We start from the raw sequence: 26,318 nt of genomic DNA on the forward strand, positions 1-26,318 counted from the left end.
GAGTACCTCTAAATACGGTTCATCTTATTCTGTCCTCAAGGTTTGGGCTTTTCACAGCAGAAACTCCAGAACTCCCACCAGGGACAACAGAAAATCTGGATCAGAGACCAGCTTCTGTGAGAGCCACAGGGAGATCCAACACACCACAAGGATGTTGTGGTTATGGACATGGTGGCTGCGGAACCAAGTGTGCCACACTCCCAGGCAGTGCAGCACATTTGTTGTGTGATTAGACCAGGCTCTGCCAACTCCTCATCTGATAAGGAACACCGCTGTCTGCTGAAGGGAGACAACCTCCACCTTCTGACAATCTGCTCCTTCCATCAGCCCCCTATGTTTCCTCTGGGACTAAGCATGGAACCATGACTGGAGAAGGTTTGTGGGTCTCCAGACAAGGTTAGGCTCCAACAACTGTGGGTCTATGTAAGTCTCCACATGGCTTCCTCGCTGTCCTCTTCCAGGATATCCTGTCACAGCTTGTAGAGTAAGATTCCAAGAAGTCAATGCCTGAAGAAGATGAGGTCTGAGGTAGGTTCCCAGAAAGTCAGGAGGTGGTTTCAGTGATGGACTCTACCAAGGAATAGTCCAGAATCTCAAAATGGAACTGGAGCATGACATCAGAAGGTAAGATATTCTGTTGTGAGGCAAAGGTCTGGGGATTCTCTAGTATGAAAGTTCTTTTATGTGGATGAATTTCTAAACAGTCATATTAAATAAGAAACACAGAGCCAAATACAGTGGTGAAAGCTGAAGAGATCAGAGAAATAGTGAGTAGCCACAACTAGCCTTAGCTTACCACCACGCAGTAGCTTCCCCAGAGAGAGAGCTTCTTCCTGTTTAACCTGTGCTTTTATTGTCTTCCTGTTTTGCCTTTTCATTGGCTCTAATTCCAGCCACATCACTTTCTCGTCACTGTCTTTCTATACAGACCTCCAGGTCTCTATGGTTGGTACTGGGATTAAAGGCATGTGTCACCACACTTGGCTGTGTCCTTGACCACACAGAGATTCTGCCTGCCATGTGATTGGATTAAGGGCATGTGCTACCACCACCTGACTTCTGTTTATGGCTTTGCTGTGACCTCTGATCTCCAGGCAAACTTTATTAACATACAAATAAAATATCACATTTCAGCACAAATAAAATATCACCACATTTTCCCTTTTTAATATTAAATCATTATTATTAATTATTAATATTAATATTAAATTTAATGTTTTAATAGTAAATCATTATTAATTATTAATATTAATATTAAATTTAATATTTTAATAAAAGGAAGGAAAAAGGTTATAACTAATATAAGAAAAACTATATATAATAAGTACAATAACTATATACAGTATATGTAAGCAATAAATACTTCAACAATGTGTAGTCCATTTGAATTTGACAAATTCAGAGAAAATAGTCAGCAATTTCCAGAATTTAAAATCCTGAATCATGAGAGGACACTGGAATTCAGGTTATCTGGTACATGAACTACTCGCACCGAATGTGAGGTCGAAGTGTAGGCCTTGTGTACATCCTACTTCACAAATGAGTCTGTAGGCTGAAGATGATGCCCCAACACTGCGGAGAAACCTCAGGTGACTGTCCAGGCAGCTGGCTGTTTCTGTCAACTCCCATTTTTTGGAAGTCGCTTGTTTGCACTTCCTGTTTTATTATGTAGTATTATTTCCTTCTTGGGTCTCTGAGGGAGTTGAAGATTAGATAGTTATAGTTAGTTGAAGATTAGTTATAATTATAGTTATAGTTATATGTTTCTTTGTTAAGAATTTCAGAAAAGAAACTCACTAAAGAGGTGTAAAGTGTATAAGTTTAAAAGACATTGTAAGATAGTTTTCTGTTGGTAATACGAGTTAGTAGAAAGTGAATCAGGTACATTACTTACCAAATATAGGATAGATAGGATATCTTCTTTAATTTTGCCAAATACAAATAGACTAGATATTATAAATAGACTAGATATTGTAACTGTAATTCTTGATTGATAATTGTTTTGTTATATGTAATTTTACTATGTTAAAGTTAAAACCTTCCTTTTTAAAAAAAGAAAAGGGGAAGTGCTGTGAATATCACTCTGAATGCGATATTGACTTCCTGAAAATCCTGGCTACAGACATAAAAAAATAAACCTAGAAAAACTACAAGACAGGTGATGTATATTTTACCTGCTCAAACATCAAACAGAAATCATCTTTGGCTGGTTTTTATACAATGCACAGTCTATACGTGTGCTAATGCAGATGTTACCTTTGGAAGTTTGCATGTTCTCAGCGCAAGGGAACCAGATATCAGTGAAAACAGGTGGCCCACATGATCCAGCCTCTCAGAGCTCCTCTGTTGCAGTTTCCTCTTAGTTCTGCATCCAGAATAGCTTCAAGGCTTCTTGGCTGAGAGGTTCCAGCCTTTCAGACTATGCTATCTAAGACTGCAGAGAAGTCTTGCAGTTTCCCATTGCATAGAGACTGAAAATAAATGTCATGGTTAGTTCTTCTAGGACTTGACCATTATCTCAGTTTTTCCAGGTTCCCTAAAGATGCCATTGCCCACAGACAACAGGAAGCAGTCTAGATAACACAATGCTCATATTCCCAAGAGGTGGGGTGGATGGTTTTTGGTCATTCAGTGAGTTATCGATGTTTGTCATTATTTAAGAGTGATTTAGGAATATAAGATAACCTCAGATATTTTATATTGTTATAGATTTTGGTATATTGATACAAATTTAAAGTTATTTTTGATAAAATGTATTTATGTTTCTATTCTTGCTTAAGGTATTGTGCTTATGCAGCTCATTTAAAAATGTAATGTATAACTAAGAAATGCAGGTTAGTAGTTAGTCATCTATGACAATCAAACTCAAAGTTATATTAGGTATGTTTTCAAGGTTAAACAGATATATTTTAGATAGATGCTCTTCAAATGCTTCAAAGACCTATAGCATTTAAGATGTTTAGTAACCTGAGACTTTTCATAGCAGTGAGACACATCTGCTCCTAGCAGCACCTATCTACTTCATAAAAGGATGACGGATATCGAAGGTCCTTCATGTGGGGTGCTGTGGGATGATCTGTATGTCAAATTGCTCTGGTTGGTCAATAAATAAAACACTGATTGGCCAGTGGACAGGCAGGAAGTATAGGCGGGACTAACAGAGAGGAGAACAGAGAAAACAGGAAGGCGGAGGGAGTCACTGCCAGCCGCCGCCATGACAAGCAGCATGTGAAGACACCGGTAAGCCACGAGCCACGTGGCAAGGTATAGATTTATGGAAATGGATTAATTTAACCTATAAGAACAGTGAGCAAGAAGCCTGCCACGGCCATACATTTTATAAGTAATATAAGTGTCTGAGTGATTATTTTATACGTGGGCTGTGGGACTGGCAGGTAACAGAGATTTGTCCTGACTGTGGGCCAGGCAGGAAAACTCTAGCTACAGTGGGGTTTGCTTTCCTGGTGGCAAAGCTAGCCACTTGGGCAAGGAAGTGCTCTTCCCTTGACTGCTGACAGTATACTGTACAAACTGGACAGGCAGGACACAAAGGAAAAAGACTGTTGAATTGTGCCAAGATAAGGCAGAACTCTGTTACAGCTCTGGGGGGAAAGGTATCCTGACTGTCAGAAGTCAGGCTATACCTACAGCCGTGAGAGGAAGTTATCCTGGATATGTACAGCTGTAAAGAGAACGGTATCCTGACTGTTGGGAAGCCAGGCTATATATCTACAGCCGTGAAGGGAAGGTATCCTGGATATGTACAGGTCTGAAGACGGTGTTACCCTGACTGTCGGAAGTCAGGCTGTATCTGCAGTTGTGTTCCAGTGGGTGATGGTTGACCTGCAGGATGTGGCAAACCTGCTCCTCTCAGAGAGAGAGAGCCATTAAAGCTGAGCTCTGCTCCACTCTGCTAAGAAGCTTCCCAGCAAAGATGTCTGTTGCTTCCCGGCTCCACTCCCGTCACGGAATTTCCCAGCAGAGATGCCCATTGCTTCTCTGCTTTATTCTGCTAAGAGGGAAACCCCTGCCGAAAAACGGCAGTCTGCTCTGGCTCAGGTGAAAATCGTTACAGAAATCTGAGTTGAGGCCATCCTGGTCTGCAGAGAAGTCCTGTCTCAAAAGCAAGCAAACAAACAAAAAGTTAGCAGAGAGGCTGAGAGACGGCTCAGCAGTTCAGAGCACTGCCTGCCCTCCCGGAGGACCTGGATTCCACTCCCAGCACCTACATGATGGCTCATAACTAGCTATAACTGCAGTTCTGGGGACCCCGTGCCTTCTGTCCTCTTTGGGCACCAATCATGCATGCGGTGCACAGACTTACCTGTAGACAAAACACCCATACACATGAAATAATAATATCAGGAGACGAAGCTCCCTGTTTCTGTGTTTGAGTGTATTCTGTGTGTAGTTCTGGTAGGAATCCTGATATCTTGGTGTCTTCATGGCTTTTATCGATTTACTTCTCTCCTGAGATGAAACGGGCTCTTGGTTCTGTAAGGCCTGTGGGTATCTGCTGAGAGAGTAACTATGGTGACAAGAACCACAGTCTCAACCAAAGCTGCCTTGGGTCTGGATGTTTCCCTTCGTGACCTTTGCTTTGGAATGGCATATGCTGAATGCTGATGTACTAGAGTGCCAGAGGTACTTTCATCTGCATTCATTTTAGCTTTGTACATATTCTACTTACACTTCTCTTGCTGCGACTGAAAACAGAAAAGGAAAAATCTGCAAACCTCTGACCAAAAGCATCTTAAGGGAGGAAAGCATTTATTCGTCTTAGGATTGAAGGTTACAGCCCAACACTGAGGGAAGTCAATGCAGGATCTGAAGGCGCACCTGCTTGCTGGTACACATAGCATTACTTCCATCAAAGGATCACATTTCACAAGCAAAACTTAGAGCAGGGCTCATAGAGAAAGCTGCTTACTCCGTGCCTTGCCAGCTGGCTTATACCCAGCTGGCTTTCTTTTCTTTTCTTTCTTTCTTTTTTTTTTTTTTTTTTTTTTTTGGTTTTTCGAGACAGGGTTTCTCTGTGTAGCTTTACGCCTTTCCTGGAACTCACTTGGTAGCCCAGGCTGGCCTCAAACTCACAGAGATCCACCTGGCTCTGCCTCCCGAGTGCTGGGATTAAAGGCGTGCGCCACCACCGCCCGGCTCCCAGCTAGCTTTCTTATACAGTTGATTTCCACATGCCTAGGGATGGTACCTCCCCCAGTGGGCTGAGCCTTCCTACATCAGCTAACAATCAAGGGAGTCCCTCACGGACATATCCACAGGCCCATCTGATCTAGGCCAATTCCACATTGAAGGCTCTCCCCTCAGATGACTCTAGCTTTGACAAGTTGACACTTTATGCTACCTGGGTCAATACTCAGTATTGTGTTGTGAGACACCGTTTTAGAGAACTCTTTGCTGTCAGCTATCATGTTTCTTTGCCTATAAACTGTGGAAACTATCATGGATCTCTTAAACAGAGCCTGTGAGTATCAAGAAAAGGGGTCAGAAATGGGTTGAAAATTTGCTGGGCTTCCAATCCTGCATTTCCTGGGTCCCCTAGCTTAATATTATTTGCAGGCAGCTAGCCAGGTCAGGGTCGCCTCCCCCACCAGGTGTTTACACTTCTGTAATCTTGTGTCAGGTGAAGGGAAGGAATCTTGTTCTGGCTTTAAGTTGAACTGTGTCAATTGTACCTAAGAGGTCTCAGAAGACAGAGGAGTGAAACCTCATATATATCTCAGCAACCCACTTGACGTTTTGATTATCACTGCCAATTGATCTTTGGAACCTGGTCTTGGGTCCCATCATGTCTTCATTAACCCTTTCTTGTTCTTGGACCTTCTGTTCTCATTGGCTGTGTGGAGCCCATGGCCTCTGTCTAGTCTTTTAACCCGAGTGTCCACAGCCTTATGCAGGGGCAAGTCATCTAATGATAGAAGCATCTCTCATGATGGAGAACATTCCAGCAGAAAAATAAATGTTTTTTTTCTGGGTATGGTGGTGCACACCTGCAATCCTGCCATGTAAAGCAGTGGTTCTCAACCTTCCTGATGCTGTGACCCTTTAATTCAGTTCCTCATGCTGTGGTAAAACCGGCCATATTTTCGTTGGTACTTCATAACTCTAATTTTGCTATTGTTTCGGATCTTAATGTAAATATATGTGTTTTCTGATGCTCTTAAATGACCCCTGTGAAAGGACCATTCAACCCACAAAGGGTCACGACCCACAGGCTGAGAAACACTGATTTAGAGGATGGAAGCAGGAGGATCTGGAGATCAAGACCAGCACAGACTTCAAGGTGAACGCCAAGTGAGCCGGTACTACGCAGTGAGACCCTGTGTCAACACAGCACCCAGGACCATTCTCTCTGTTTCTGTACTCTTGCCTCAGCTCCATTGATCCTTCTGGCTCTCTTCTTGACAGTTGAACCCACTTAGCTGGTAATAGCTGCTTGAGGTGGGATTGAAATTGGCTGTGATCTAGTTGTTTTGGTGTGTGTGTGTGTGTGTGTGTGTGTGTGTGTGTGTGTGTGTATGCATGTGTGATTTGTTTGTATCTGTACACAAGTTTTGGTGTGTGTGTGTGTGTGTGTGTGTGTGTGTGTGTATGCGTGTGTGGTATGTTTGTATCTGTACACAAGTTTTGGTGTGTGTGTGCACACACATGTGTAAGTATGTATATGTGTGGTCTAGTTGTGTATGTGTTCATTCATCTGTGTGGAGTGAGCATGTGTAGCCATGTGTATGTGTGGTGTATGCATGTGTATGTGTGTGCATGTGTGTTTGTGGTCATGTGGTGTCCACATGGGTGGAAGCAGGAGTTTGGCACCATGTGTCTTCCTTAATCCCTCTACTCTTAGTTTTTGTTGAGCCATGTTCTCTCACTGAATGCAGTGCCCACCAACTGACAAGACTGGCTGACCAGTGAGCTCTGGGGCCCTGCTGTCTCCTAGGGTGTCTTAGTTTTCTTCTCTCTTGCTGTGATAGAACAGTGACCAAAAACAATTTTTGAAAAGCACTTATTACATCTACAGGTTACAGTTTTTCATGAAGGGAAGACAGGGCAGAAATGCAGACAGGTACCTGGAGGCAGGAACTGAAGCAGAGACCATGGAGGAACACTGCTGACTGGCTTGCTCCCCTTGTCTTGCTCTGGTGAACCTAGTTGCACAACAGCAGGTGGAAACATCCCCCTGGCAGTTGGAACATTCACAGGCATATATTGCTGCAGGCCTCAGAAATATGTAGCAGGAATTCAGCTAACTATGACCAAAGCTGTTACCTGAAAGGTCAAGGACTTTTGAGAGAAAGCCAAGGCTCAAGGAGTTCTGGTGTTATTCGGCTTTTGAATGTATCAGCTGTTTTCTGCTATGAATTTCATGTGCACTATCATATTTTCCCCAATTGATTCCTTCTCTTAAGAACTTATAACAGTGTGGATTGATCATTCTTTGGGCATAGTTTTCCCTATACAATCAAGGTATTTGGATAACAGTCCCACAGGCAAGGCTTCCTTCTTCCAGGCTTTTTGTTTCTCTTTTTAACATTAGACTCAGATATCTGCCTTCTGTAATTATCTCCATTAGCAAGTATCTAAGGCCAGGGCCCTTCTCTGGACAAAGGCATTTTATCTGAGATACCTCTCAAACATCCAAGGATAAATGACAGACAGAATAAGCATTCCAGACCACCTGCTACTCTCCTGAATTAAGGTAAATATCCATAGGGAGACACCACCTAGGCCAAGCAAATGTTAGGTACATAGCTTTGTTTCTTGTGCAAATTAAGTTTAGATCCTCCTTTCTTACACAGCCCAAGTGACACCTCTAGACTTCCCCTGTAATAATTACTCAGAACAAAAGGACTTTTTCATGTTAGGTACATCAAGCTATGACACAGGCCTAGCTAACCCCACCCTGCTAGATGTCATGATTCAGGATTTTAAATTCTGGTAATTGTTGATGGTTTTTTAATTCATTCTTCTTGGCTGTGTATATATGGCTTCATCTCAGCATAGATGGGGTTGTGCTTTAGCTTGGTGAAGTAATACCTAGTATGCCTTGACACCTACCCTACAGCAAAAGACCTTCATACACATCAGTTCTTGCTGGATAAATCCTCCCTTATAGCCTAGACAAACTGACACAAATCTCAGAACCTACTAGGAATATCACCCTATATTGAAAAGACCCACATGTGACTAGAGCTTAATGTTCTTCTCAGTATCACCTCCCCAAAAGCAAAGTTTCAAATATACATTCATGGCTAGTTGTCACATTATACTAGGTACCCTATCCTCTACAGCTAATGTTACAGGTACACAAAGAGATGGTGTTAGGTCATTCTGACTGACCCCTGCCTTGCAGTCAAAGCTTTCTCTCTCTTTCCCCGCCCCCCCCTCTCTCTCTCTCATACACACATACAACTATGTGCCGATTACTTCTAGACATTTTCTACCCACAGCAAAAGCCCCACATACACACACAGGGCTAGGTTTCTACTTCTGCTAAGTACAATCTCCCTAGGAGGATCTCAGGAGGATCTCTAGAAGGACATGGTATCAAGCTTGTAAGAGGAATATACATACAGCCAAAGCTAGACACAGAAAACTAGGTGTTGGGTACTTTTGGTATCCCTTCCCCTCTCTGTACCTCCATGTTTTATATTCACTTCAGAAGTTTGTGAGTCAGAAACAGCTGATGGAGATGACCTCTGGCATTTGTCTTCCTGGATCTGGCTTCTCTCACTCAACGTCATCTTATCCACATCCATCTCATACAGAAAAAGATGCCATAAAAACAGAGGATTATTGTGGTGAGTGTCTGAAATTAGGCCTGTGATTTTACAGTTGCATGCAGTTTACAGGACCATTTCTTGATTAATGCCTAATGTGGGAGATCTAGGCCCATGTCGGTGCCTCCACCATGTATGTTGGTCAGGAATTGTGAAAGAAAGCAAACTGAAGTAGCTGTGAAGAGCAAGCCGGTAAAGAGCTGTCCTCTGAATCTGCTAGAGTTCCTAGAAAACTTCCCTAATGATGGACATTAAACAGGACATGGGGGCCTAATAAACTCTTTCTACCACATTGGGTTATGTCAGGACCTGTCTATCAACAATACGAAGTATACTAGGACAGTATCCCAGGACTAGTCTCAATTTGTAATCCTCCAGACTTCATCTACTGACTGCTGGCTTTAAGAATGTAATATAAACCTCTATGAACAAATGGAAGTTTAAGGTTGACTAGATCTCAGGGAGAAAAGAAATCAAGGACCAGTACAATACAATTCCATGGGGTGAGGATTGGAGAAATACTGCTGAATGAGGATAGACACAACAAATAGTGTCCAATGATATATACAGAGACAGGGGAGAAATCTGAGTGTATTTGTATTTTTTTTATTTTTTATTTTTTTGCTTTTGACTTCTTTATTCAATCAATAATGTATGATTATACATTACATTTGTAATGCTTTTATAATTGCCAAAAGTTTATGCTGTATAAATGCAGCCAACAAACTCAACCAAAGTAGAAAATATTTCAACAAAATAATATATACAACTTGCTATGCATATGTGACTTTACATATCTTAAGACATCCTCCACAGTCACAGTGCTGACTGACAGGGGTAAGGAGCTAGCAGGGTATTTGTGTCCTGCAAAGAGGCACTTGGTCTTTCTAGTTAAGAAGTAGATGACAGAAAAGGGTGTTCCTTGAGTATATGTTTGAAAAAATATGTAATTTTCTTAGACCATGGAGTTTATAGGGACAGGGAGGAATCGTATCTACAGATGGCAGTTTCCTGACAAGGTGAGGAATTAGTGCATCTACAGCATCAGAGAGGTGGAAAAGAAAAGAAAGGAACAGGATAGGACAATGGAGGTAACTATATTAAAGGTATTCAAGTCAAGTGCCATTGGGGGCATAAAATGTGAGGATGGAGATAAACACCTGAGATGATCTGAAGGACATCGGTGAAGGTGAACAAGTGAGGATGTCACATCGAGTGAAAGTATCACCTCAACACTGGAAGCAGTTAAGGAAGCTGTGAGTTTTTAAGGAGGAGACAAAAACTGGTGTTGAAGCCCTAATGTAAAGCAACAGGGGATGGCATTCTTCCTGTGCCTGCCTGACTACTCAGTCTTCAGCTCAATAATCATATGAAAGGCCCACTAAATGATACATATACTTAATCTTAGACTCTGAGTGTATTTTAATATGATAAGCACCAATCAGAGCGTATAAATAGAAGAGTGAAATCATATGACTTGAGATAGTTAATCTTGGGATTTATAAGCAGCAAAAGTGGTTGCAGGAAGGTCAGTTTAGGAGGCTGGCAGAACTTTGGCAACATCATGTCATGTTCAATCTCTGGATCCAACATTGGTGAATGTACCCACTGCACTCTGTGGAACATGGCTCATAAAGTCAGAATACATGTTAGCACATTGTGACCAGCACACACAACCATTGTAATACACATAACCTGGCTCATGAGATCAGAGGATGTGGGACATTCTGAATCTTGCCACAGCACACATCTCATCTCATTTCCTGCATTCTGTTTGGTGAGGTCAGAAGGGATACCACTCCTAGATAATCCAGCATCAGCCAGCTCTCCCACCTACAAACCAGCACCGTGTGTCTCCACACCTGAGCTCAAGCAGAGCACAGATGTGCCAAGCACAACCAAACTCTGAACACCAAGCATCAATCCAAACACTCCCAAACACAAAGAAAACAGAAACAATCAAGTAACAAACTAAATCCAGATGAGCAAGGCCCATGACAAAAACAGAAGTAATATGAAAAACCCAGGACAACATAACTCCTCCCAAATGAGTAATCCCAAAGTAGTGGGACATAACTCCTCCCACAATGACCAATCCCAACGGAGAGAGACTTAAACAAATTCAAGGCTGAGTAACAAGGGAAGTTCAATGGCAGATGCATGGATCTCCCTGGGAGGGGGAAATAAAAGAATATCTCCTGGGTGCAGGTGAGGATGGGAACAGGAGGGTTTGAGTTGGGAGGTATATGAAAGGGTACTCTACGGAAAGAGATGACTGGAACACGGAAACATAATGGGGTCAGGTAAACATGATGCAAGGGGACTCCACAAAATCTACAAGGATAAACCCAGCTAAGACATCTAGTAATAAAGGATCCACAGCCTGAACTGGCCATCTCCTGTGATCAGATTGTTGGCTACCCCAATTGTCGTCAGAGAGTCTTCATCCAAAACTGATGGAAATAGATGCAGAGACCCACAGCCAAACATTAGATTTCTTTGGGGTTCAGGGAATCCTGCTGAAGAGAGGGAGGAGGGATTGTAGAAGTCAGAGTGGTCAAGAACATCACAAGAAAACAGAAACAACTACCTGGCTCATATGAACTCAGTCTGAACCAACAACCAGATAGCCTACATGGGACTGACCTAGGCCTTCTAGATATATCAGTTGGTTCTGTAGCTGGGTCTACTTGTGGGACTCCTGACAATGGTAACAGGGGCTGTCCCTCAGGCTTTCCTGGCTCTTGGGAACCTATTTGTGAGTCCCTGCTGTGCACCACTCTACTTCCCAAAACATACTGGTCAGTATAATCCCAATTGGATAAGTCCTGACTCACAGAAGGGTAGAGAACACTGAGATAAGATGAGGTCTGTAGATGGACAAGAAAACATGGTTATTACTCTGGGAATATAGTGGTGTCACTGGGCAGATACTGTTGTGGGGTATGGGTTGTGAGCACTTTTGAAGATCTGGCAGATCCAGTGCTGGATGGTGATTCGGATAACCCACATGGCAGGGAACATGTCAAGGAAGAACTGATACTCCATTGGTGGAAACAAACTGCCCTTGATAGGTAAGGCTTGGTGTTATGCATGCCTTTCCTGATCCCACCCAGTACCTTACTCTCCAGCCTAGCATTACTGGGGCCCCAGGAAAGTTAAACCACTCTGAGAGCAGTGGGCTGAGGAAACCACCTGGTGAGACCTAAGGAGGACAGCTCCACAGTGATGAAAAACCCCAGTAAAGCAAAGTGGAATGCCATGACCATTGACCTTCAGCTGTGTCTTGGCAACAGCACACCTCCCTTCCCACCTTGATTTTAAATCATAATTCATAGCCATTCAGTGTCACACATTAATGACCAAGATCTCACGTGGAAAATAACACCCAAATGATGTTGATCCTCCATGGATTGTAAGAATGAAGTTAAAGACCAAGGCCAAAGGGCAAGTGGCATGGCACTAATGACTATGAGGTCTGCTCATAGCTGCTTCATTGCCCACCAGAAAGAACCAGAAGGAATCCATACCATGAGAACTCTTTGTGAATGAAAACTCAGCAGAGTGGGGCATTGATTGGAAGACAGTGTCTTCTGGAACATAGAAACTATAGGTATTTTATTCAGGAGCACCTACATATTTTGAGATATGTATGTCAATTCTGGAAAATTCTCATTGAAGAAGATCAGGACTTTTTAAACACGGTCAGTTCAAGGTCATGTATCCCATGCTTTTTAGTGTTAAATGACAGAGGGCTGGGGGAGAGAAAGAACCACAGATTGACTGTATCAGTCATGGCACCTAAAATGTAACTTCACACTGCCTGTCTAGAGACACATGATTAAGATTTCACTAGTGCTACTTGAAGAGGACAAGGACATGTCAGGAGAATATTGAGATTACAAATGCCATATGACCAACTGGACAACTCTGCAGATGTCCATGCCATTATTTCCTCCCCTTGTGTTGACTTGTGTTTCTATAAATCTGAAGTTAAATAAACCCTGCCTCCTGTAAGTAGATCTTTGTCAACTATTAGATCATTACCATGAGAAAAATTAGTAGTAGAGTCGCTGGAGACAAGAATGTGAGAGGAAAAAATGAAAAATCACTATGGATTTTGCCAAGCCTTGATTGGACCATTGCATGTGACATCACATGGAGTCCAAGTGATGTAAGCTAGATATCAGCCAATAAAAGGGCACCACCTAGGGCTGAGTTTGTCTTTGTACTTCAGAGAAGCAGTTGGTTGGTGGGAGAGCAGTTGGATTCAGTTGCTTCTGCTAGATTTGGACTTTTCAAAGCCTGTCGGATCTCAACTTAGTAAGGTTTTCAGTTTGGGCTTTTGTATCTATTTGGTATCTATTCATTGCTTTATTTACATGTTTGGTTTGGGTTTTGGTTTTTGCCTGTAAATGCTTTTTCCTTATTTCACCTCATCTTCCTTTTATCAACTTCTTTCTTTGTCACTTTTGCCTTTGTTCTTGTGTAATTCACACATAGAGTGGTATAGATTATCTCTATAGCATGAGGAATTTGATCATGACTTCCCATATCTGACTGTTTTCCAGTTTGATCACATTTACATGCTCTATTTCACTTACCCACACATTGAATGTGGCAAGTACTTCCAAATGATCTGAGGTTCTTCCCTCTGCTTGTTCAGGATCCCTGGGAAACAAAGTGTGACAGTTGTGTTTGTGGAACTAGAATATTTGAAGTAACACTTTCTCTAGTTTCAAATGTTTTCCTGAAAAAGGCATTTGATGTCCTTTGATGTCCAATTATAGGACTTACCTTAATGTTGTGTGTGTGCTCTGCTTTGTGTCAATTGGTATGTGTGGACGAATCCCAATGTTCCCGGGTGACTGTGAAGTATGGTCTTGATGTGTTGTTGAATTTGGTGTGAGCTATCTCTCATTAAGGATTTTTATAATCTCTTAGTCAAGGATATTGCCTGACACTGGCCTCTTTTTAAGTTTTATTTACTTGGTGTGAGAATAAAGGTAATGCATCTTTTATGAGAAAAATTTGAAAATGTTCCTTTCCTCAGACTTATAGGATACTGAAATATCTGGAGAACATTGCTGTTAGATGTTGAGATGATAGAATTTATCAGTGAATTGTCCTGGTCACTGTATGAGTCTTTCTTGATACTCAATACTTTCAGAGTGTTTTGTCTAGTTTTATTTCCTAGACTTTAATTTTCCCTTTGACATATTATTTCCCTCCTTCTTGGATGTATTTTTATTTTTTATCAGGGGAAGGAGGGAATGGCCAGAGCTTACAGAAGGACAGTGATGCATGGACAGATCTTCCTTTCAGACAAAAGGTCATTAGTAAAGATGGTCTGGACACTCTGTGGGTGTCTGGAGGAGTTTTATTCCCACCAGACAAAGTGTGTCTCCATTAACTTCATGGTATCTGAGGGGAAAGGAGTTGCTTCAATATCAAGAAGCAGGCTTGGTTAATATGAGATTTGTGTTACATGACAGAGGATGGGATCTGGAATTTAGGCTACTTGAAGAGCTCATTGATTATATTCACAAGGTGGAAGGGAGAGATATGTTCAATGTGTGACTGTGTGACAGCAATGAATCTATGTTGGCTTCTGGGGAAGTAACAGGAGTGGGGTTGCAATGCATAGCAGCCCTCTCTGCTAAGGGCATTTGTCCTTGGGGACAAGAACATAAACGGAAAAAAATTAATAATTTAACAGAAAATAATTTTTAAAAATCACTGTGTTTTTTTCTGAGCCTTGATTGGTCCATAGCATGTGACATCACATGGAATCCTTGTGAGGCAAGCTAGATACTAGCCAATAAAAAGGCACTGCCTGAGGCTGGGTTTGTCTGTACTTTGGAAAAATCCGTTGGTTGGTGGGAGAGCAGTTGGACTCAGTTGTTTCTCATACACTTGACATTTTCCCTGATCTGTTGGATGTGGACATAGTGAGTTTGATTCCCAAGTTCTCAGTTTGGGATTTTGTCAGTTGTATTTAATTCTTTCTTTATTTACATTATTGGTTTAGGTAGCATTTTTTCCCTGTAATTCCTTTTTCTTCATTTCAACTTATTTTCCTTCTATCAACTTATTTTCTTTGGTCATTTTTGCTGTGTTCTTGTGTATTTTTACAAATTTAGTGTTATGTATTAAATGCATAGGATGAGGAATTTGATCATGACTGATATATGGCTGTACTCTACTTTGATCATATTTATCTGCTATAGTTTACTTCCTGACCCATTGAATTGGACAAGTACTTTGTCAATGGGACAAGTCCCATTGAATTGGACCCATTATACAAAGGCAATCCCCCTGCCTGCTCATGACCTGCAGTGAACAAAATGTGACACCTGTGTTTGTGGAACTGGCATGTTTGTAGTAACACTTTCACTAATTCCAAGTTTCTTCATGAATTAAGCATTCTATTCCACTGATGTCTGATTTAGGACTTGCCTCAGTGTGGTGTGTATGCTGTGCCCTTTGGCAATTTGTGTCTGTGGACGAATCTTGAGTGTTCCTGGTTAAAGACGTCTTGATCATGAAGTCTGGTCTTATTAATGTGGTGTTGAATTTGAGGTGAGCTATCAATTATTCTCATTCAGGTTTTTCCAATCTGTCAGTCACGAATATTGCTAGATACTAGAATCTTTTTGAAATGTCTTCTATGGTTTGGAAATTAGGGGAATACTTCTTTTATGAAATGTGCTTGAAAGTGTGCCTTCCCTCAGTTGTATGGTCTACTGAAATACTTGCTGATCATTGCTGCTAGTTGTTGAAATTGGACAAGTTGATTTCCACTTTGTTGGTTTTGGCTCCTGGGATTTAGATTTGCTGTGTCATATTTATATTTATGTTTTTCAGTTTTCTTTATATTTATTCTTCTTTCATACAGTCCATCCTGACTGCATCCTCCCCTCCCTCCGCTCCTCCCAGTTGGCCCTCAGCTCCTCTCTCCACCAGATCCACTGCTCCTCTGTGTCCTTGAGAAAAGAGCAGGCTCCCAGGGAGAGCACTGAACACGGAATAACGAGATGCAATTGGATTGTATCGAAACTTTGGTTTTTCTTTTAATGTGTAAATACTTTTGAAGAAACATTTAATTTTTTGTTCTTTGAGAATTTCATTTTATTTTTATTATTAAAATGTTTTCTTTTCATTTTACATACCAACCACAGACTCCCCTGTCCTCCCTCCTCCCACCCCCGAGCCTTCCTCCCAACCCACACCCCATTCCCACCTCCTCCAAGGCAAGGTCTCCCACGGGGAGTCAGCAGAGCCTGGTACATTCATTGAGGCAGGTCCAAGCCCCTCCCCCTTGCACTAAGTCTGCACAAGGTGTCCCACCATAGGCACTGAGTTCCAAAAACCCTGCTTATGCACCAGGCATGGATCCCGATCCCACTGCCTTGGGGCCCCCTAGCCAGTTCAAGTTAAGCAACTGTCTCACCTATCCAGAGGGCTTAGTCCAGTCCCATGGGGGCTCTTCAGCTATTGGTCCACAGTTCATGTGTTTCCACTAGTTTGGCTAGTTGTCTCTGTACTTTATCCCATCATGATCTCAATGTCCCTTGTTCATAGAATCCCTCCTCTCTCTCATCGATTGGACTCCGGGAGCTTGGCCTGACACTCAGACGTGGATCTCTGCATTGCTTCCATCAGTTACTGGACGGAGGCTCTATGATGACAGTTAGGGTATTCACTGTTCTGATTACTGGAGTAGGCCAGTTCAGGCACCCTCTGGACTATTGCTAATAGTCTAAGGTGGGGTCATCCTTGTGGATTCCTGAGAACTTCCCTAGCAACCTGTTTCTCTCTATTCCAATGATGTCTTCATTTATCATGGTATCTCTTTCTTGCTCTCCCACTCTGTCCTTTTTCCAGCTCAAACCTCCCCATTCCCTTATGTTCTCATCCTCCATTCCTTGCCCTCTATTACCCCACCTCACCCCAGTTTGCTCATGAAGATCTCATCTATTTCTCCTTCGCTTGGCTATCTACGTGTCTCTCTTGGCGTGTTCATGGTTAGCTAGCTTCTCTGGAGCTGTGGGTTGTAATCTGGTTATCCTTTGCTTTACATCTAGTATCCACTTGTGAGTGAATACCTACCATGTTTATCCTTCTGAGTCTGGGTTATCTCAGGATATTTTTTATATTTTTATACACATTCCCCTAAGCAATCGCATGATACATTTCCATACAGCCCTACACTGTACTTGATCATATTCCCCTGCACTACGTCCGTCCCCCACCATATCTTTGTGACTGATACTGTGACTTTTACACAAGCCTAGCCCTCTCCTTCCTCATGACCAGGAGAGACAGAGTAGATCCTGTTTCTGTTTATGGACCTGCCTTGTCTCCTGTAGAACTCTATCTAGTTTAGCTACTTTCCTTAGAACACAACAGTTCTCTAGCCACTGTGATGAGTGTGGAGTCTTCTGACAGTCTCCTTATGTGCTATGCTGTTGCTCCATTTTTATCCATGTTATTCCGCCATTGGGACCGTGAACAAAGGGCTCTTTAGTGTGTTGCTGAGATGGAGGTGAAGTATCAGGGACTCTGATAAATGATCTTCACATCTATGTTCATCAAGGAAAGGAGCTCACACTTGCTCCTTTTATTGAGCTTACTTGGTGGTGGGATCAGGCAAACACTGGCACAGGGATGAGTTTGGATGTGTTCTTTGCTTTCTCTTTCTTGAATTATTTTCTATAACCCTGGTCTTCATTCTTCTGCAAAGCTTTGAATGATTCAAGGAATCCATGAGATCTGGGCTCTGCCTTGTTTGGAGCTGTTTTTGTTGCCAGTCCAAACTGGTTGCTTATGACTTATGTGTTTAAATGTTTTTTATTTTGTCTTAACTCAATATTCATACATGTCTAGGAATTCCTTTCATATTTTAAAATTTTCTGGAGTTTAAAAACTGTAACATCCCTGAAAGAGCTTATGGACTGTAGTTATATCAGTTACAACATCAACTTTTCTCTAGTGTAATTTGTATCTGATCTCTCTTGATCAGCTTTGTTGAGGGGTTTGCACATCATGGCACATCCTTGAACAGAAGCAGCTCATTCTTTCAGGGATCTCAGGATTTTCCTTTGCATGCCAACTTTACTTATACCAACTCTGATCTTTCCTAGGATTCCTCATTCACTGCCTTGGGTTTAGGTTCTTCTAGTATTTTTATATCCTTGAAGAGCATCATTAGATTGTTTGGGATGTCTCAGATTTCATAACAGAGAATCCCAAGATATGTCCTCCCCTTCTAAAACTGCATTAAACTTTTTCTTTTAGCATTGTGTGGGTCTGAAATTTCCCACAAGATAAAGTGGTTGAAATTGAGCAGAACACCATGGGCAGCCACATGGAAGAGGACATCATTGAAAAGGATTTCAGGATGTTAACATCTCTAGGGTGTGGTTCATTCAGGGAGGTGAAGCTGGCCTGCCATCTTCCCACACATACACGAGTGGCTGTCAAGGTCCTTGAGAAAAACACCAACAGTGTGGCTGACATCAGCACTAAAGTGAACATCCTTCAGTCACTGGAACACAGGCACATCGTTCGATTTTTTGACATGATCGACACACTGTCAACCACTTACGTGATTATGGAGTATGTGGCAGGAGAAGATCTGGAGAGCTGCCTCAGGGCACTGGGCTGTCTAAAGGAGGAGGAGGCTAGAGGGATTTTCAGGCAGGTGGTGTCAGCGGTTCACTTCCTCCACCAGAGAAACATCGCACACCGTGATATCAAATTAGAAAACATCCTAGTCGATGCAGCAGGAAACGCAAAGCTTTGTGTCTTTGGGATGGCAATTGAAATCACAGAGGGGCAGATGTTGGAGGAGATCTGTGGCTCCTTGCTCTATTGGGCCCCAGAGATCTTGGCAAGAAAACCCTATGATGGACTGGCAGGTGATATGTGGAGCTTGGGTATCGTCCTATATGTCCTGGTCACAGGGCACTTTCCATACATGGAAGAAACCCTTGAAGGTATGCACAGGCTCATCACCACCACAGTATGTCCCATTCCCTACCATCTGTCAAAACCCTGTCACATCATCATTGCCCGACTACTCATGGTCCCCACCTGGTACCGATTCACAATCTCTCAGCTTGTGGAACGACCATGGCTGGGCCCCATTCAAGAAAATGTACTGCCTGCCACCAAAGAAATCCTGCCCAGGGTCGTGGAGATTATGTGCACCATCGGCTATACCTGTGAGGAGATTGTGTCATCCCTAACTCACAGGCGAGAAGATAATCATGTAATGGCTACGTGCAACATTCTCAAATATCAGCTGAGTTGTGGGGACAGCCATCTTCAAGATCAGATGCCCTGGCTAACTAGCAGCCCTGCAGGTCCTGTTCGCCTCCCTCTCCCCTTGACCAGGAGAGCCAGTGAACCAGCGTTTACAACCGGTCCACAAGCTGGGAAGGGTCACTTTAAGGAGGAGGGTGTGGAAGAGAAAGGCAAAAGATGCAGAAGCCACACCATGCCCCACACATCCTCCCTCCCGGACGATCTGCCCGGTTCAGACAACACAGTCCCAGAAAGAGATGCTCTTATGGCTGATGTCATCAACACTGCTACAGAGGACATTGCAGTCAACAGGAATTCTGTTGACACCCTGCCTGGCAGATTTCTGAACCTGGACTTCTCTGAAGAAGATTCATCCCAAGAGTCAGGCATTCCCAGTGACCAGCCCCAGGTGGCACCCACAACATCTGGATCCAGGCCATTCAGGGTCTGGAAACTGGTGAGGAAGCGAATTTCCCATGCCCTGAGAACACTGTGCTGCTGCTGCTGCTGCCTGCCCACCCCAAGGTGAGCCCTGAACCCTTGCATCAGGGGTTCAAGGAAAAGAGGGGACAGTGGAGAACTACATGGAGAACAGTAGGTTGGGCCACACAGATCAATTCCTACATTGTCTATTCAATATGCTATTTCAATATCCTTTTTAAATGAAAAGTTGTACCCACTCAGAGGGCCCAGAATTTCAGATGTGCGGTACATTAGATGGCAAATTCACAGCTTCCTGTTCATGTAAAGTCCTGAAAGGTTGAGGGAAAAGCAGATAGCATAGCATGGGGTCCACAGGGTGGAAGGAAGGGAGGAGAGTTTGTCTAAAGGGGTTAAAGGTTCAGAATGGAGGAATGAGGAGGAGAAATATGGCACAGAACTTTTATCTGCCAATGTCACTAATAGAGGTGCTTTCATGTTTCTTTCTGCTTTGAAGTGTGGAAACTGAAACGGCCCAATAGAATTCCAGACCTGGTGAGGAGTGAGTGCCACAGAAGTGAGCCAGAACTGATCTCCAGTGTGCCAGCTCCCTCCAACCCAGGGCAACAGGCTCCTGCCTACATTCCTCCTCCAGCTATTGGGTCTGAGCTGCCACTCTGCATCTCTTTCAGCTTAACCCAGCTTCAGAACTGTTGTGGAACAATGCGGGGTCGTAAGGCACATGGACCCCATGACCCTCTCCCTTCCTAGCTTTGGTTGTGCTTGTAGGACCACTCACACTGCATGGAAAACAGCAGCCTCTACCATCGGGAAGGATTATTATACCAATCTCAGCTGCTCATCATCTTGGTCACTTTAACCCTCAACTTACTCTGTGACTGCCTTTTGGAAAGAACAGCAAGACCTGTGTAAATCCTCTGGAGAATGGAGGTGGGTGAAAGGAGATAAAGAGGATGAATTGGGAAACAGTTTCAAGACAGGAATCGGGGACATGAGAGTTGGTGTACATTAAGGAGTAGAGTCTGTTCTGAGGAACTTCCTGTCAACAAAGTAACATGAAAGAGATGTGTGTGCTGAGCTGCCACAGGGGCCGTGCACAGTCTACAGCAGGAACGAACCTCCCCTGAAGTGCAGAGGAGGAGGGAGCTAGGGATAGCCAGCAATGAGGAGGAGAGAGCCTGCTCCGATGGTTCCTAGCATGTGTCAAGGCACACAGGTAGGATGTTTTCTTGTAAATAACATCCTGTTCTTTCCTACAGATCTGGGGTGTAGCAGGAGAAAAGTGCAGCACTATTGGTCAGTGTAGTCACGTCCTCTTCAGTGCTAAGTAAGTCCTGTCTGTTAAGGTCACTAAGAGAGGCACTTTCTTTATTCTTTCTGGTTTTTTTTTTTTTTTTTTTTTTTTGGTTTTTTGAGACAAGGTTTCTCTGTGTAGCTTTGCGCCTTTCCTGGGACTCACTTGGTAGCCCAGGCTGGCCTCGAACTCACAGAGATCCGCCTGGCTCTGCCTCCCGAGTGCTGGGATTAAAGGCGTGCGCCACCACCGCCCGGCTATTCTTTCTGGTTTTATTTGGGGAAAGTGAAATGGTCTACTTGAACTACAGTCTTGGTGTGGTGTGGTGCAACAGGAAGGATCCAGGCTGGAAATCTGTGTTCTGTGTGATGATACATTAGGGCTACAGGTTCCAGTATCCATCCTCCAGGTGTAGGGTCTCAGCTGCCATCTTCCCCATCCTTCACCTCACTGCTGCCCCTGCACTGTTGTTGAACATCCCTAAGTAGTCACGTGTAGCATCGACCCAATGAATGTCTACATCCCTCATGGTTCCCTGTAGAACCAGGGCTCCCTGCCATCTAAAAGTGCTGCCTCTGTCAACAGGACATACTGGCACACAGTCTCAGGCTTCCCTCATTTTTGATCACTTCATCACCTCCAAACTGCTCTCTGACAGTCTTTTAGAAGATGCAGGAACTGTAAATCTAGTGGGAGACAGAGGGATGGAGACAGGGGAAAGGAGGTGGAGAGGATGAAGAGGAAGTGAGAGGACCTGGAGAAAGTAGAGTCTGTCCAGAAGAGCTTACCTGAAATGAGTGGAGAAAAGGAGGTTTTGCTGGGTTAAGGGTCTGAAAAAGTGAGACCAGGAACAAATGTCTCAAACAGAGCAGAGTGTGACCTTGGGTGTATTGCCAGCCATGAGGAGGAATGGACCCTGTTCTGATGGTTCCTGGCATACGTCAATGTAGTGAAGTATGGGGCTGCTTTGGAAAGGGGTTTCCATTCTGGGCTACTGAAGAAGGGTCTGGGAGAAGAGAAAGGTGTTTCCATCATGCAGTGGAGTCCTCTCCTGCTCCTGTCTGACGTGTCCTTTGGCAGATCTGATGACATCTATGTCTTTGTTTCCATAGCCTTCTCCATTCAGGCTTCCGATGTTGCCCCCCACCTGCTGATCCAAGAATCTTACATCATTTTTCCATCTCATAGAGGGATTGATAACTGACATTGACCTTACATTAACATTGTTCTGTCCCAGTGTGGGAAGGTAAGTAGGCATTGCCAGGCCTGATGCTGAGTATTGCCTCTACAAGAACAGCAGCCATGGGAATTCTCTATAACCAATGCCCACCACTGGGGTCAGTCTGACAAGGAAACCTTGATCATCATGGAGTTCTTGATGACAGCCCCTGGTGCAGTGTGAAGCACTGGTGAGTGTAGTGTCTGAACTGGGTTCCAGGTCACCTTCTAGGTAGGGAACAAATCACTGATTTGGGAAGAGGAAATGAACTCAACAGGGACTCGAGGGTACTAATCTGTGTGAATCAGGAACCTGAAGGTAAGGTTGAGTACAGTAAGTATCTGTGTGTGGTAGAAGATGAGTCTCTGAAGCCTGGTCTTGATTTCATGAAGAAAAGGATCCCATGAAGTAGCATGTGCCAGCATCCCTGACACAGAGGGAAAGTTATCACTGACTTGCTCAACTGAAGAGCAATAGGAGACTGAGAGACTGCAGAGGTGTGACAAGGGAGGAACCATCTTCTATGTTACAGTTGGCCTCCAGCTCCATTCTGACCATCTGACCCTGGCCTGTTAGCACACACTGAGGCAAACTAAATGCTCTTGCCAGATTTCTTCTCAGTGAATGACAGCCAGCTTGTGCTGTCACTTACTTCTAGAACCCTGACCATCTGGTGAGTCCCATGTGCACAGAAGATCAGTCAGTTTGTTCAGGAAGAGAGAGAAATTTTCAGCTTGTGGGTATCACCTGGTGTCAGGCTGGGTTTCTGCTGTATATCAGTGAAGGCAGGGCTGAGAAATGGTTGAGGATTCTGTTGAATTCTAGAAATGAGATAGGGAAATTTCCTGAATCATCACTTGATAGTTTACTTTTTTTGAGACTGGATCTCACTATAGCCCTGTCTATCCTGAGACACTCCATGTAGAACATGCAGCTCTCAACCTCACAGAGATTGACCCCCTCTCTGTCTCCTGAGTGCTGTGATTACAGATGTGTTCTCCCATGTCTAGCTTTATGCACTGTATGTATAGCATCAATGGTAAACTCCTCAAACATTTGAGGGAAAGGAGACAAGTTCTGTGCTTCTTTCATCCTGACAGGGTCAGGAATTGAACTGAAGGTTCTGTCATCCAGGATGGACTACAAACAGCAGCAAAGTCCAAATCTAACTTTCAGAATAGAAGTCTATGTCCACCACTGAACAGATACCTGGAGGTGAGAACTGCTGTCATGAATTCTTCTGGGGACCCCGGTCAGTGGGCTAGAGGAGGTATGCACTAGCTGATACCTCCTTGGGAACAAGGCACAGAGCATTCAAAGTCTACTCTCTAACCCTTTTCACAGGATCCCCACCTGAAGACCAGGCACAAATCCCATGACTTCAACCTGACCAATCAGGAGAGTCCAGATTGGTCCCTGGTCTGATGAATTGAGTTCTTTCCATTTGAGCCTTGAGATCGCAGCTGAGGACTCAAGGTGGGTCACTGAGACAGCTGGTGCCTGTCTTGGGATGTTGAAGGCAGGCCTCTCACTAAAGGACACCAGTGGCAGAGGGAGTGCATGAAGCCACAGATTCTAGGTAGGAGCTTCCAGTTCTACTCATCTGACACCCAGATACTGTCTGCTTGTCTGCTGACTTCTATGGCTACTCTTGCTCATGGGTCCCACAGTGCTTTTGTTACTTGTCAAAACCACTTTGGGTTGGATTTAGGCCACTGAACTTTGTTCATACTTTCTGGCTAATGGGGAATCAGGGCCACAGGATTCTGGATTCTAAACCAACTGGGACTCTGTGCAGTCCACTCTAGACAGTTAGAGGTGATCAGCCCCTCCCAAGAACTTTGTGGACCATCCCAGGAAGAGCACTGTACTATTCCATGTATTTAGTGTTCTGTTGTTCATGTTCTGGCTCCTATGACCTGAAGATTTTGCATATGAAAGAAAACAGGGATCCTTGTCTTTTGGGACATGATTGTCACACATAACACAATCATCCTCACTAGTATCTATTTTCTGAAAAATGTCTAAATTTCATTCACTCGGTTATGTGCTCTTTGCCCAGTATGCTCTTCATGTACTTATTCCATCTATTTATTTATCTCTCTACTGAGTTATTTATTCATTTATATATCCATTCTATGTTTTTTATGTCAGTATCTTGATCACATTCATATCCCCATCACTTCACACCTGCCCTCCACTCCTACAACTGCCCCAATAAAACAAAATTTAAGAGAATAAAAAGGAAAATAAGATAAACTAAAAAGTGGAGACTTAAAGATCTCCTCATGGAAGCTGCAGTGACCGAGTGTGACGGAGAGAGTCACACTGTGAACCCCTCTGTCCACATATCTTCACTTGTCAGTGCTCATTGCAGAGTCACTGGTCAGTTCCAGGCCTCGGGTTTCTACTACACTAATTTTGTATTTGATACTGTCGTCTGTCCTTTGCAGTTGGCACATTAACTTCTTTCACTGTGTGGGCATGCAAATTTAAAACTCTGACTTCAAACTCACCAGTGCCACAGTACAAACTCGCTTCTAAATAAAGTGACATGGTTGATCTGGAGATGGAGAGCAGATGATGAGAACCAGACATTGCAGAGGCAGCAGGAAAGAATTGGCTAAGGGAGAAATTTGGAGAGGATGGAGGAGAGAGAGGGGAGGAGCCATGGGGAGAGGGATGCACAGTAGGTCTAGCTTAAGTGCTGCATATTTCAAGTTCCCCTAGAGTCCCTTTCACATGTCCTTCCTCTTTAAAGGGATGAGCTCTCTACATCAGGAGACAAACGGTGGCAATTAGGTGTGGCCTGAGACAGCAGAAGTCGGAGCTCTGCAGGAAGTCCAGATGGCAGTGTGCCCACTTCCCCAGCATGAAGGGTCTCTGTCCAGCACAGGAGGAGGTAAGCCAGCTACTACAGGATTCTCTCCAGAAAACCTTAGTTATCAAGGATCCAGGGCTGGTGTTTCACAGCATCCTTGTCTGAGGGGGCCATGAGCCAATACCAGGTACAAGTTACCCATGACAAGAACCCATGGACCAGTCTGCAGGGGAATAACCTGCAGTACTCATTGATCTGTCCACCCTTCAGGTGTCTGGTCCTAGGGAAATGTTTCCCCACATGAGGGAAAGACAGCTCCTCCCTCTCCTCCCCCTCCTCCCTCTCCCCCCTCTCCTCCCTCTCCTCCCTCTCCTCCCTCTCCTCCTCTCCTCCTCTCCTCCCTCTCCTTCCTCTCCTCCCTCTCCTCCCTCTCCTCCCTCTCCTCCCTCTCCTCCTCTCCTCCTCTCCTCCCTCTCCTCCCTCTCCTCCCTCTCCTCCCTCTCCTCCCTCTCCTCCCTCTCCTCCTCTCCTCCCTCTCCTCCCTCTCCTCCCTCTCCTCCCTTCCCTGCTCTTGTATTTGCAGCCTTCATTTATCCCTGTGTCCTGCCCATCAGAAAAGACACAGTCCCACTCCATGCTGGTCTAGTTTACGTGTTTGTGAAGGGGCCTCACTGTAGGGAGTTTCATCAGAACCATATTTGTCTCCTAACAGGAAAGTGACAGCAAGCTGGAGGAAAATGGGTACCACTCCGGATGGAATGCTGGGACACTGCTCCACTCTGGAAGTGAGTAGGCCTTACCTAGCCTAGGGCACAGTGGTCAGAGGTGGGGTCAGCACTCCTAAAACTACTTTGTACCCAGGTCCACTGGGTACAGCGGTCAGGCCTAGACAGCCTTGTTGACCATAGCGCCGGGGCTTTCCGCTAGGCTGACTGCTTGCTTGTCCTGCTGGGATAGTTGTCTAAAGTGTTGTTGGGTGCACGTGACAGGCAGACAGCCTCTCCATGCAGTGAAGGATGGCCACTGAGATGTGGATGAATGCCAAGGCTCACCTGTGTGCATCACATAGCTGAAAGCATCACTGAGACCACTATATAACCGTCTGTAGCAGATGATTAGTGTTTGGTTTCAGGTCTAAACTTGACTCTGGCTTAGAAGTTAGGAAGAATGAGTCTGCTCAGGCAGGTCTGCCTCAATCCCAAGGGTAGGTGGTCACATAGCTTGTATTACAAAGGAGGAGAGAGAGAGAGAGAGAGAGAGAGAGAGAGAGAGAGAGAGAGACAGAGAGAGACAGAGAGAGACAGAGAGAGACAGAGAGAGACAGAGACAGTGAGACAGAGAGAGAGAGAGAGAGAGAGAGAGAGAGAGAGAGAGAGTAAGCTGAGGCATGGCTACAGATGATATAGAGATTACTTGGTGTAGGTGACATATCCCTCT

The 26,318-nt window shown here is 44.0% G+C and overlaps 1 protein-coding gene across 9 annotated transcripts; it reads left to right on the plus strand.

Annotated features, from left to right (window-relative positions):
- The first annotated feature begins 5,089 nt into the window (after positions 1-5,089).
- On the plus strand, positions 5,090-26,110 carry LOC131897859 (putative sperm motility kinase W). 9 transcript variants are annotated; one of them, XM_059248823.1, is made up of 9 exons: positions 5,090-6,301; positions 8,678-8,816; positions 18,096-19,631; positions 20,044-20,477; positions 20,807-20,874; positions 21,954-23,275; positions 23,405-23,536; positions 24,822-24,962; positions 25,594-26,110. In XM_059248823.1, the coding sequence occupies exons 3-4, from the start codon at positions 18,154-18,156 to the stop codon at positions 20,066-20,068; spliced, it is 1,503 nt and encodes a 500-aa protein (XP_059104806.1). In that variant the 5' UTR covers positions 5,090-6,301; positions 8,678-8,816; positions 18,096-18,153; the 3' UTR covers positions 20,069-20,477; positions 20,807-20,874; positions 21,954-23,275; positions 23,405-23,536; positions 24,822-24,962; positions 25,594-26,110. The 9 variants fall into 9 exon arrangements, with proteins under 9 accessions (XP_059104806.1, XP_059104808.1, XP_059104811.1 ...); XM_059248825.1 differs by lacking the exon at positions 5,090-6,301 and having other exon boundaries at positions 8,423-8,816; positions 21,954-22,733; positions 23,161-23,275; positions 25,594-26,109; XM_059248828.1 differs by lacking the exon at positions 5,090-6,301 and having other exon boundaries at positions 8,423-8,816; positions 21,954-22,087; positions 23,161-23,275; positions 25,594-26,109.
- Positions 26,111-26,318: the final 208 nt, after the last annotated feature.

This window comes from Peromyscus eremicus, chromosome 23 (genome assembly GCF_949786415.1).
Source record: "Peromyscus eremicus chromosome 23, PerEre_H2_v1, whole genome shotgun sequence".
Taxonomy (NCBI): domain Eukaryota; kingdom Metazoa; phylum Chordata; class Mammalia; order Rodentia; family Cricetidae; genus Peromyscus; species Peromyscus eremicus.

Excerpts from the sequence above, each read along its gene's own strand:
- LOC131897859 (XM_059248823.1), top strand. The coding sequence starts at position 18,154 with ATGGGCAGCCACATGGAAGAGGACATCATTGAAAAGGATTTCAGGATG. Across the intron at positions 19,632-20,043 it reads TGCTGCCTGCCCACCCCAAG|TGTGGAAACTGAAACGGCCC; the intron begins GTGAGCCCTGAA and ends TCTGCTTTGAAG.